This window comes from Rattus norvegicus, chromosome 18 (assembly GCF_036323735.1).
Source record: "Rattus norvegicus strain BN/NHsdMcwi chromosome 18, GRCr8, whole genome shotgun sequence".
In the NCBI taxonomy this organism is placed as follows: Eukaryota; Metazoa; Chordata; class Mammalia; order Rodentia; family Muridae; genus Rattus; species Rattus norvegicus.
In genome coordinates this window covers 82,213,318-82,226,063 of record NC_086036.1, presented here as the reverse complement: position 1 = coordinate 82,226,063, position 12,746 = coordinate 82,213,318, and the positions used below count along the sequence as shown (strand labels likewise).

Here is a 12,746-nt window from a genome sequence, read left to right as displayed (position 1 = left end):
TTTCTTCTTTCTGTATCTTTATGTCTTATTATATTATTTTTGTGTCTCATGACAAACGGTTGAGGATACTTACATCATAGATATCTGTGATATAAAGCAGAATTTAATGTGTGTGTGTGTGTGTGTGTGTGTGTGTGTGTGTGTGTTATGTTTTGTTTTCTAATAGTCTCCATTAACAAAGCAGTGAGCATGATTTTTGGTGAATTTTATATACAGAAATGTTTAAAATACCAGGCTAACAGACAGAGTTAATTAATGTCTGCGGCTCATCAGCCCATTGGACGTCAGAGGAAAGTTAAGAAACACAAGAAAATAGAAGTTTTTAACCAATATGGCATTTGTGTGTTAACTTACTTCAGTGTGTTTGATGTACTTCCTCACTAAATGCTAAAAAAAAATGACATTAAAATTCTCTAGAGAATTTGTAGGTTTTGCCCTTAAATTTGAAAATATTTTCATATCCTATTTATAGTAGCAATATCAGTGATAAAGGAATTTTCATGTAATCAAGGCAAACAGGCAAAACTGATTTCAGTTCTGTACTTACTATCCTGACACATTTTTAGACGCACATTCACACAGTGCACAGATCTCCATTTATAATCACCCAATGCAACATGTTTCTATATTTACACCTTCTCAAAAAATATGAGTTTTTCATTCATTTGCATATCATCACTAGATTGTCATATTCTTCTTATGCTGTGAGAATTTAAACACACACTAACTATTTTATTAACATCAAAATTACCTGATTGCTATATGTGTCTCTTTAACAATAGAGTGGAAAATATGACCAAGCCATTGATAGAAAATTCTTTGCTCTTTTTGCTACAGATGAACCATGAGGGAACAACCCTGTCCTACTTTGCTTACAGAAAGTAATTTGTCAAATATTTTTCTTCCATATTCCCAGGTCCCAGGAAAATCTAACTGAGCCTTCTATTTTTATTATATTATCACTAAAATACCAAGTGTATATGTTACAGTGTTCAAATGCAGCAGTATCTGTAGTACATAATACCTAATGAGAGGTTGACCACTGTAGTCTCTTGGTTATTAAGAAAATGTGACTGGTAACTCAAATTTCAGCAGAGGTCTTGTATTTATATACTTTCAAGTTCATCTAAAGCTCAATAAAACTTGATTTCACAAAGTTTCATTTTCAAGCAAGTAAATAAATCTATACGGGGAGTCCCTATACAGGGGTATGTGAGTTTTCATGCTAGTATCAAATAGCTTTTTTTCTTCATCAGTCTTGATATGAGCAGTTTTAGAAAGCACACACTACAAAAATGTAGATTTCATCTGTTGTACACGAAAATATAACAAAAGTACTAGGGCACAAAACTGTTCCTGGAATCACAGTTGGTAAATACAACCTTTATACCAATTTATACCAATTTATACCAATTTATACCAATTTCTTTGGCCTGGAAATCAATCATTAAGGTCCTGTGTTAACTGATAATATATTTTAAGTTAAGTAAGAAGTATTAATCACAGCTTAATGTGGCTAACAGTCACCAATGAAAGAAAGCTAATATTAAAAATGTTTGTGTTAGCTATGATAATGTTGCTTGTATAAAGACTATACACAATACTATATACATCAGTATATATTTTTATAAGATTGGCTCATACACTGGAAGAAGAGGAAAAGCATCAGCTATAAGGTACAAATAGAATGCATAAGAATGCAATTAAACTCTGATATATGGATTGTTTTTATACTTTTGAATCCCTAAAAAATTATATGAAGAGAATGACAACATAATGTTATAGTTTAAGTGGTATTTTGAGAATTTTGAAACATATATTCATGCACAATCACCTTTTTGCTAGATATTTATTTTAAGTGATCTGTACAACTGCACATTTAAACATCTGCTTTTGTGAAGGCACTCTCCAGCTGTAAAACTCCTGCCTGTTACCCTGTGCTCCCGTACATTCTGCAAACACTTCTGAGAGGTCCTTTCAACAGCCTCATAGGATAGACTGACCATATCAAGTCTTATATTGATTGATTCTTCATACATGAACACTGATTCTACCAGCCAGGCATGTTGAGCTCAGTTTAAAAATGTTAGACTGTTCTTCTTAACCCAAAAACAAAGAAACAAAAGGCACATCTTATTTTTTTATCTGACATACATGTTCCTTCTGGGTTATCCAGGAGTTTCCTATTTCTCAAGGATATCACAAGCAAAAAATTTGCAGCAAAGATCTTGTTTTACTTGATGTATTTTATAACTCTTTTGATATTCGATATAATTTGATTTAGCTTAGTTTTATCTCACAAGCAAGTAATAAATTTACATAATTTCTATAGGGGTATGGCCTAGGCAGATGCTGCAATAGATGTTGGGCAACCTCAGAGCATTACTAGGATGGCCGTGTACTAATGTACTTTCTGGCATTCACTTTGACAGAGAAGAAAGGAGGCTAAGAGAACAACCATCAGGAGGAAGCTGATTTTTCTAATAGAGAATAAACTCCCAAAATACATTTAGATTGGTCAATTTAATAACTTATTTATGAGGCAGTATTACCCAGTGGCAATCTGTACACAATAAAGATATAAATACAATGAAATATGTGCATTATATATTATTAAAGGGTGCAAATATTAATAACAATGGCTCTTAAATCTCCTGATCTCTGCACTGTAGTATTGTCTTTAAATGAGGTTTTTTTCACGTATTGGAAATTGAGCATGAAGTTAAGGAAATGAGGGGAAGAGAATTAAAATATCTAAGAATAAGAAAATACAAGGGACACACATCTGCCTCCTGTTTATGTTCCCAACATTAATGAACAACAGTTCACATTTAGAAATATGTCTCCAAATAAGAGGCAGAGTAACCCCAAATGCTATTTTGGTTGACTTTCCCTCCTCACAAGATGACATCATTTTAATCAGAATTAAGCTTCCCATCCTGTTTTCTTATTAATGAGGACAGAAAAGCCGAGGCCTTTAATTCACCTGAAATGATGCAGTTCTCCTACACTTGCCTTGTAAACACAAAGTTCATCCCATCCCCAAGCACAAGTTAGGAACACACGAGCCTTCTCAAGGGTTGGAGTCTTTGTTAGTACTAGTGACTTTCTGAACTGTGGGCGTAATACTTGTGCCATGTCTAAGACAGTGTGTGACTAAAAGCAAATGACCCACCTCATAAACCCTAGTTTTGTCTGTTTCTCTCTCCTCCAATGTATTCCTCTTTGAAAAATACACAAATATGAATGTATCTAAATAAGCAATGCAGTGCCAGAGACCTCTAGCTGCATCAGTATTTGTGTGTGTCTTTTATAAAGAATCACTACGTAAATTTAACCTCTCCAGCTCCTTGGTACTTAACCTATACTTCCCCCATCATCTTGAGAGACGATGAGGAGGGACCAGAACGAGACAGACGTCAAATCCATTTATTCTGAATCTTAAATTATGAGTTTTATCATCAATATTTTGGTTACATTGTTACACAAAGGACAAATTAACATCCAGTTTGAGGTCACATCTTTGATTGCTTTGGGATTAGTGACATTTCCTTGGCACACAAATACCGCACCAGGTCTCTCACAGTTGCAACTTAATAGTGTTGTAGCACAAGATGCCAAAAGAAGCAGGGTTTGGAAAGCCACCCTTGGGGTACAGCAGCCAGTACCTTTAACTGCTGAGATTTCCAGTCCAGGTGGCTTCTGGCCAGATGTTCATCCACAGAGCATCAGTCAGTCAACACAACCCTCTCCTTGACAGATCAAAGGAAGATCTCCAGGAAGAGACACTGGTCCTGTTTCTTTGAAGCATCCCTTGTAACTGTGTGGCCACTCGGAGGCAGCTCTAACTCACTACTGAGACATATCCAGAGGAAAAGCAAAGGGGATTAGGCCACGTCAGCTCCGCCATTGTTAAGGGATTCATGAGCAAAGAGCAATGCCAGGTTACTAAGGGATCCCAGAGTATAATCTAAAAAAAATAAAATAAAATCCACATTGCAATTTTGAAGATGCATTGAGAAAGACTCCAGGGAAGAATATGCAGAATGGTCTATTTGCTGTCCTTACTTTGAAATAAAGACTTTTTCCATTCTCGGTTTCCTTTATCCAAAACAAAGTGTGCAGATTTTGTTCTGTTTCCTCTGATCTCATACAAGGACTGAACTTAAGTTTTGTTCTGTTTTGTTTGTTGTTATTGTTGTTCTTTTTTTCCCCTCTCTGAGACCCCAGCATGAAAACTAAGTAGGTTTGAGGAGTGAAACCTGAGGAAGGGAAGGAAAGCTTCCAGAGGAAAAAAAGAAAATCACGGACGGTACAAAACAAAAACTGCAGTCCAATCGTGCAAATTTTGCTTCTCGGGATAAAGCACTTTTCGACAAGTTCCCAATGCCCAGCTCCCTCCCAATATCCCCAAAACCCTAGGGGAAAGCTACAGAATGAAAATGAAGCCATTCTTTTTCTTAAGGCTACACACACACAGAACACAGGTCAAAGACTGTCTGGTAGGTGGTTCTTTGCTGGGCTCTTGAAGCCCTGACTGAAGCGTGCAATCCATCTGAGGGTCAGCAGCATCTATGTCATCAGGACAAGATACAATGTACAAACAAGAGAAGTTAAGTCAATGGTTCCAACAATAAAATCCGATATTGACTTTACAATCACAGGTACAAATTGCTCAAATCAATAATTTCATTTCTCCTTAAGACCTTGTCGTCTAAAACTAATTAGCGGCCAGGTTCCCGAGGAATTGTCAATAGTCAAAGAAAATACTGGAGCTTTAGAAGAAAGTCATTCTTCTACGGCAATAATCTGATGGAAGTCGGCCCAAGCCATCCTAGTCAGACAAGTTCAAGGTGTTACAGGGGCAGATCCCTGGGTCCTGATCAAAACCTTCCCACCATCCTGGTGGCTCTGTGTCTATAGAGGAAAAACCAAGAAGCCCGAGAATGTGGAGTATTTCCAGCCTCCCATGAGGTTGCCTCTCTCCAGTTTGAGATGAACTTTGTCTTCTCTTTCCATGAGAAGCAGAACACCATTGCTGGCTGCTTCCCTGGTAACATCCTGGTCTCCAGCAAAGGCAGAGATCACCGGGTAGCCGTTCTGCATTAAACTGACCTGTAAGGCAGAGAGGAAGACTCAGTAGATCAGAGACCACCTCAGCCCCACATCAGGTTCTCTTCTCCCCCTAAACATTCTCAGCTTTCAAACCTACCCACCTGGATAGTTTGTCTGTTGTACACTTTGACCACGTGGAAGCTGAAGCTATAAATTCCTTTCCTTGGTGCTACAAATATACTCGAGGCAAGGTCAAAGTGGTTGCCAATGTTTACTAAAACCTGAAAAAGAAGAGGGAACAGCATACTGAGGTACCCACATGGCATGGCCTTTCTCAGCTTTGTATTTCCTCCATACTCTCAGGTGACTGCCAACGGGGCTGATTTATTGGTATTGAGGATAGGTACCACCAATTCAACAGCTTTGCCCAAACAATACAGGGTTTATCAAAGTTTAAAAAAAATAATTATATTCAATAGAATAAAGGTCTCCAAAAGGTATCCCCCTGACTTCTAATTAATAAGAACTTTGGAAATATATTTTAACTATGTATTCAAATAGTAGATGCATTTTTTTGTATATTATGCAGGGTATAAAGAAAGTGCTAGGAGACAGTAAAGTCAAGAAACAACTCTTAAATCCATCCTGTTTTTCTTGTTGATGTTATTTGGGGATGGTGCCTCCTAAAGAGTTCAGCCTGATGCTCTGTTTAATGCACAAAACTTCATAGGGAACACAGAGAGAAAAGATAATGGAGCAGCAGACCAGTCCCTTCCATGATTTCACCTGAGTAGGGGTAAGGTGTGGCTTAGGCTCCCTCTGCTCCAGAAGAGAATGGCTTCTCTAAGGTTTCCCCAGCCAGTGGGGCCCCGCCTCTGGCAATACAGGGTAGGTGCCTCATAGTTAGTACTCAATGATGAGTTTCCTTAGGGAGCACTGGCTGCCGTTCTGTTAAAATTCATCCCCACCCCCCAGCTAAGCAGTGCTTGCTTTGTTGTCTGAATGAGGGGGGGGGTCATTTAAGAAAATTTGAACAGACAAAGACCACTGAACTGGTGGCTTGGACAGCCAAAGAAAGGGAATCCCCACAGCCAGAAAGAAAAATAACACAACTAGCTTCCAGCAGAGGATTGTGTGGGCCTACAGGTGGTCTTCCTCAAATAAAGAGATACATTCACAGGCATGTGAAGAATCAAGCTCCCCATCTCACTCCCTTCTGTTCTAAATACAATCTGTCTACTGTGTCTGCGTCCTGTTTCCATCTCTCCTCCTGCAAGAATTCCAACTCTGTTAAAAAATAATAAAATGAGCTGTTGGTGTTTTACGCTTACAAAATAAGCAGCATGCTACACTAAAACTCTGGACTGTCTTTTACCTGATCAGAAAATAAACTTCCGCTCCAGAGCGCTGGGCTGTTACTTTCACACAGCTATATACATGAACTACAGACTCCCAGAGCTAAGTGGACTGCTGTCAGTAACAGCTGCCTGCTGGCATGGCTTGGAGAACGCTCTGCAGCTTCACCATGCAGTGGGCATCACTTCAGAGCCCTCCAGAGCAGGAGGCTACCATGCACACTCTGCTCCACCTTTGAGGACAAAGCACTCTGATGTCTGTGTCCACTGCTCCCTGAGGTGCCTCACTGAAGGATGAAGCAACCTCCCCTTGCATGCCCCTTTGCAGCTTTGACTCCTCTGTTTCCTCTCTCCATTTTTGTCTCCTCAAAATATGGATTTTTAATTCTGGAAATAGGTTTATTCAAGGCTTTATTGCAGATGAAAAGACACCCAGCCAGGCCCTGAGCAGAGGGTCTCCCTCACTGACAATCTGACAGGAACCAGAAAAAGTTAATTCGTATATAAAATAAAACTCATATTACTACTGACCCTGTAATCCAAACTTTCCTGACAATGCCACAAATCACTAAATCTAAAAAGGGCTGTGAAGAATAAGTGTAGGAAACCATATTGAAAAATAAGAACAGTGGGATAGCACTGGGAAAAGAGGAATAAGAACTACATATGCATTTTTTTATACTGTCTTATTTGGAAATAATGAAATTAAATGTTTTGTATTAGAACAATTTCCCTAAACCTTCAAATGCACGAGTTTAAAATGAATATAACAGCCTAAAAAGAGATCGATTTTATGCATTGGCTGTAAACGGGTTTAGAAGCTGAATCCTGCACAGACTGAAAGACAGTGGAGGGAACCTCCACCTATGTCTGGTGATGTTTCAGGGCTCTATTGTACACAAAGCCGCTTTGCAGGAGCGTTAGCTGATTGGAGAAAGTATGAAAGCCACTGCCAACCTTTTCAATTTCTGAAGACTAATAGGAACCACAAGCGTAGTGCACTAGGAAAGGTCACCACCCAGAGAAACATTTGCATAGCCATCTCCCTAATTCTTGGCTGCTTGGCTCCTAGGCCAGAGATTAAATGGCTTAAAGTCATTTAAATCATGGTCCTTTGTCTTGTTAAGTTTTCAGAGTCACACTGTGCATTTATATTTGGACATATCGTATGGACACCCTGCAGTAGGTTTCATTTACTGCCCACAGCAGATATATGGCCACTTTATCTTGGTATATATGCTCCCTTACACACAATTCCCCACTTATTTTAACCTTCATGTCACTGGATCCCAACTATAAGCAGGAGGACTAGTCCTTTGCCGGACACCTTTTGAATGAAGAACTCTATTAAATGTAACATCTTTAAGAGGAAGCCCTCTCCCCCTGGTGTCTGAAGATTGTTCATCACACACTGCCTTGCCCTCAGCAAAAGGGAAAGCGCACTAGGTTTCTTTCAGGGGAATGTATTTCATATTTCAGCTTTACCAGACCCATAGAAAGCTCAGAGAGCCTTACAGGGCTCACAGTAATCTGTACCAGGAGAGCTGGTATTTAAAACCCAAACTCTACAATGTGTTCAAGGGGATCTCCAGGAAAGCATAGTAGTAAAAAGAACAACGTAAGGGCAAGGCAGAGGTGGGAAAACCAGCCTGGCGCTCATACTGGATATGTAGGGAGCCCTTGCCAGCCAGATACACTGGCGAGTCTTTCACTTATCGGCGGGTGGGCCGTTTAGCGGCTGACCTGGTCGAAGTAGATGGTCATGGTACGGTTGCTCATCTCTGAAGGCTCGTGGTTGGTGCTCCGAGTAGCGGAGAAGGCCACCTTGGCACTGCCTGAGCGCACAGATATGCCCAGGGAAGAAGTGACAGCGCCATCCCCCGATGGACTGGAATCGCACACTACCAGGCACTTGCCCTCTAGCACGATGGGCTCCGTGTCGTTCTGAGCCTTTACCGGGCAGCAGGCGGGCAGCAGCAGCAACAGCAGGGCCAGCGCCGCCCCCAGGCTGGAGCCAAAGTCGGCCGGCTCACGCAGCGCCCCCCGGCGCCCGGGCATGCTCAGCAGCGGCCCTCTGGGGCCCCGGCCAGGAGCGGGCATCTGGGCTGGGGGGCGCCCTGTATAGGTCAAGGCCTGCAGAAGCCGGAGGGCTGGCTGGCTGGGTGCGCACAGGAATACGCAGGGCTAGAGTAGTAGCTTTCTCTGGGGTAGGTCCTCGCCTTAGATGGTCAAGGCCAAATGATTCTCAGAAGGAAGGCACCTGCAGACCTGTCAGGGCAAAGAACCCAACACTTAGGCAGGCAGGTAGAAGGGGGACAAGTGCCTAGTACTCTCCAGTCACTTCCAGATGACCATCCACTTGGCTCCCGAAAGCTATCCTCATTCCAGAAGAGATACAATGGTTCCGGAGAAAGCTCTGGAGCACTGGTCAGCATATTCCAACAGATGCCTGAACAATCCCGAAGCCCAGGGCTCTGGGCTGCAATTCTGTAGGACGTTGTAAACAGGATTGGGGGCCTCTAAGAGGGCGTCATTACTGTCCCCTGCCTACTCAGCCCAAGACATCTAGAGAAATTAAAGGCAGTCAAGGAAACAAACAAAGATGCTTAATCAGCTTCGTTTCAGCTGTTTTCTGGAAGAAGCCCTCCTTTCCTTGCCTTCCCCTTTATCCTGTTTTTCTATCCAGGAAGTAATTTTTAAGCAGCTCATTTCAAATAAAAATATTCTGCCTCCCCCACTCCCTCACCCCCAAGAACAAACCCCAGAAAGCTTCTAGGGTAAATGAGATTACGAATGAAAAGGAAAGGATAGAAACGGAAAGGCGGGATAGGGGTGGGCGAGGAGCGAAATTCTAACACCCACTTCCAACGTCCCTGCAGCCACTGGTGAGCCCCCTAGAAGAGCCTGCTGGAGTGCTCTCTCTGGCAAAGACGCAGAGCAGATTCCAACACCCGGATCGCCGGATTTTCTCATTTGCAGGCTCTTGTTTCTGGACCCCGAATCCCCTCCTCTGTGGCTTTCTGCTAACTTACGCGGCTTTGCACTTTTACTCTGTCCCCTCTTCTTCAGCTAAACCAGAGAGGCCATTCTAACACCCAACCCAGGGACACAAACAGAAAGAACCCGCCCCTTGTCGCCCACACTCTCTAAACTCTTCCACTGTTCTTTCTAAGAAGAGAGAAGTTGAGTTTCGAAAAATATCCTGTCTACCGCCCTCACACGAAGGATAACAAACGCCCCCCACCCCTACACACACACACACAGAGAGAGAGAGAGAGAGAGAGAGAGAGAGAGAGAGAGAGAGAGAGAGAGAGACCACAGAGCCACGGGCTCTCCTCGCTCTTCAAATCTCAGCACTCACATTACTCAAGGTCCGGGTGAAGCATTACAAAAAGGCAATTAGCAAGCATATCCCGGAGCTCAGGGGTTGAGTGTATTACCTGGAACGTCCATGACGGGAGAGTACCGATGTTGGAGAAGTTGTTCTGCTTAGAGAAAATGAGGCAGGCGGGAGCTAGCGGGAGGAGGACACTTCGGAGCACGACCCTTCTTCCAGCGCCTGGCCAATAACTGCTCCGCCCCGCCCTGCCTCCTCTGCCCTCGGTCGGCTCCTGCTCCGCAAGCACACCACGCCCCGGCCCCAGGAGCCCAGGGCGCCCAACACCGAGCGCTGCTCCGCGCACGGCGGTGCCTGGAACCTACTTGCTTCCCGCTCGGCTTAGAGCCGCAGCGAGGCTAGGAGCCGCACTAAGGCGCGCAGCTTGACTCTTCCGGGTCCGGAACAGTCCACTAGCCAATGCACCTATCCTGAACATCGCTAAAAGGATTCCTGGGTCCCCGCCTCTGCTCCAGACTCCAGAAGGCATAGCTCGGAGCTGCCAACTATAGACTCCTAGCTCCCTCTGTCCTAGAGTCCACAGCCCCGTGGATTCCCCCTGCGACTTCCCCCTACCAACTTGCCAAGCCCAGGAGTCCGTCTCTCACCTAAACATCTAGCGCAGTCCTCTTAGGTACCGTCTTAAAACTATGCGCCCTCGGAAGCACCAGCCGTGTTTCTTCCAGATTCTTTTTCTTTTCCAAATTCCCTCCAAGTCTTGATCTTGAACAGAGTGGCCGCATTCATAATTTTAAGTGGGGGAGGGTACTTTAAAAACAAAAAAAAAAAAAAGGAAAAGTATTTTTTAAGAGAGGAAAAGCCTCGGTAATATAATGGTTTTAGAACTGCGATTCCAAAATCTCCCGTTAGTGAAATGTCAGCTTTTGGCAGAGATTAAAGAGGCTCTTCCTGCCTGAGTTTATGCGTCTGCTGCTCTGAACCCCGGGGCTGGTGGAGCGCGTTGGCACCACTCGTATTTATTAAAACGCAGTCTCTGGGCTCTAAAGACCCGGGGAGACACACGGGGTTCCGAGCTGCGCCTGGAGAGCGGAGATGCACAATCACGGACGAGGGGCGCCACCTACGGGCGTTGGAGCCTGCCGGCCTCAGGCTGCGAACAAGCCTCCTCAGTGTGGGGGAGTATCCAGGGACAAAGGTGAGGCTTGAGGAATTTTTTTTTTCCCTTCACCCCAGCTAAAACAGCGCCGGCTCCTATAAAAATGCAACAAGGTTATCTTTCAATCTTCATTCGCCTCGCAATTTACTGCAGTCATGGATGTGTTTTTAGCTCGTTATCCCTCTAACATGTAACTCTGCCAAGACGTTGTATGTATGTTCTGGTAGGTTATCACGGTTATTATCAGCTGCGCAGCCTTTGTGCAAACCCTTGGGATGGGTATTCCATATCGACGTTGAACAAAGGCAGGGCAGCTTTTACAGATGGACTTAACATGATTTTTAAAAGCACCGTTACAAGATTTTGCTCTGACTTGCATAGTATGCCTTTCTGGTAGGCTGGTGAAAAAAAAAATCCAAATCAGCTTATGTAGTTCTATAGAACATAGCACGTTCCTGTCTTGGGCCCCACAGAAGTCGGCACACCTATATCTTCTCCTTTGGAATATTTCAGTCGTCCTGCTCCTGCCTTATGATTTGTGTCTTCTTAGGTAAGAGCCTTCGAAGACCCTTTTATTGGCTCTTTGATGGTTATTTAGATGAAAGGCCTAAGCAGTGAAGATACCAAGCATGTCCAATCAACTCAATAGAAAAGGGGGATCGGGTGAGCCCAAATAAAGCTCACAGCATAGCTTTAGTTGAGGGCAAAGGTTCCCCGTGGGTAGGAGGGTATTGTAGTGATTAAGAGAGCGTCAGAGACAAACGCATTCTGCTTCACATAACATGCAGCGCATTACAGACTATAAAAGAACTTCAGGATCCGTCAGCCCTATACCACAGTCACTGAAAATTGTAGCATGCAGGTGCCATGCTCAGCATCGCCGGGATGCCTGTAAAAGATATAGCAGCCGCGTCTTACTAACATTTGTGAATTTAATTCACAGCAAGAGTGCAATCTTACTTTAGAGTTATTTTACCCTAATATCATCTGAATTTGATAGTCTCTGCCATGGAAGAATAATTGTATCGTGCCATCAAGAAGACCGAATTCGATTCAAACCTGCCAACAGAGGATAAAAGAACAAACGCAACAGAAAAGAACAGACTTGAGAGCAATCACAGCAGAAACAAGCCTTGCACACATCTAAAATCGTTCAGTAATTGTTTAATTAAACAGTTGCTTAGGTCCTTTGAGATCTTTGACTTATATAAACACCTGAACCAACTTACCACCTTTGAGGCAAGCAACAAAATAAAAGAAAAGCAAAACAAAACCAGGTTTATGTGTGGTGACAACAGTATGTAAACAATGTATTAAGACAATCTTTACAGGCTGAACTAGGTTATGCTGTGAAACCAAGTATCCTTATGTAGGAAAATGAAAAATATGCTTCAATCTCAGCTTGAGTTTTTCCTTTAACAAGGAAATTAGAAATAGCGGGGGTGCATCAGATTAACACAAAGGTGAATAATTTATTGATCTACCCATTGGTACTGCCACCTACCAGATCTTTGATTAAGAGGTAGATTTTTTTAGCTTGTAACCATGTTTAGAAAAAAAAATCCAGAACATGAAATTAAAATGGAAAACTTCTGTGTATATTTCAAAGATTATCTATGGCTCTGCATATTTTCGTTACTAGTAATCATTGTTATTATGATAATCTGGACAATAAATTTGGTTCTCTGGAGTGAAACAGCATTTCCATGGACAGTGATAACATCAGTCATGTACTGACTGCACCATGACTTTTACCTCTGATGTAGCAGACAGCACATGCACATGACCAGCTAACAGGGAAGCATTATAGCATTTAAAAGTGCATTTAGCTGAGAAAATTAAG

At 42.8% G+C, this 12,746-nt stretch overlaps 1 protein-coding gene across 5 annotated transcripts; it reads right to left on the bottom strand.

Annotated features, from left to right (window-relative positions):
* Positions 1-3,415: 3,415 nt before the first annotated feature.
* Positions 3,416-10,854, bottom strand: Cbln2 (cerebellin 2 precursor). Of its 5 annotated transcripts, none has more exons than XR_005495996.2 (5): positions 9,851-10,854; positions 8,154-8,678; positions 5,217-5,336; positions 4,069-5,115; positions 3,416-3,970 (listed from the first exon to the last, which is right to left on the bottom strand). XR_005495996.2 is itself a non-coding variant. In XM_039096623.2 (5 exons), exons 3-5 carry the CDS (start codon positions 8,508-8,510, stop codon positions 4,918-4,920), a joined length of 675 nt encoding a protein of 224 aa, XP_038952551.1. In that variant the 5' UTR covers positions 8,511-8,678; positions 9,851-9,895; positions 10,395-10,854; the 3' UTR covers positions 3,416-4,917.
* Between the last annotated feature and the right edge of the window lie 1,892 nt (positions 10,855-12,746).

Bases quoted from the DNA above. Each gene is read 5' to 3' on its own strand.
- Cbln2 (XM_039096623.2), bottom strand. From the start codon at position 8,510: ATGCCCGCTCCTGGCCGGGGCCCCAGAGGGCCGCTGCTGAGCATGCCC. The intron at 5,337-8,153 runs GTCAGCCGCTAA...CTTCTTTTTCAG, and splicing joins TGACCATCTACTTCGACCAG to GTTTTAGTAAACATTGGCAA. The intron at 5,116-5,216 runs GTGGGTAGGTTT...TCTGCCTTACAG, and splicing joins ACAACAGACAAACTATCCAG to GTCAGTTTAATGCAGAACGG.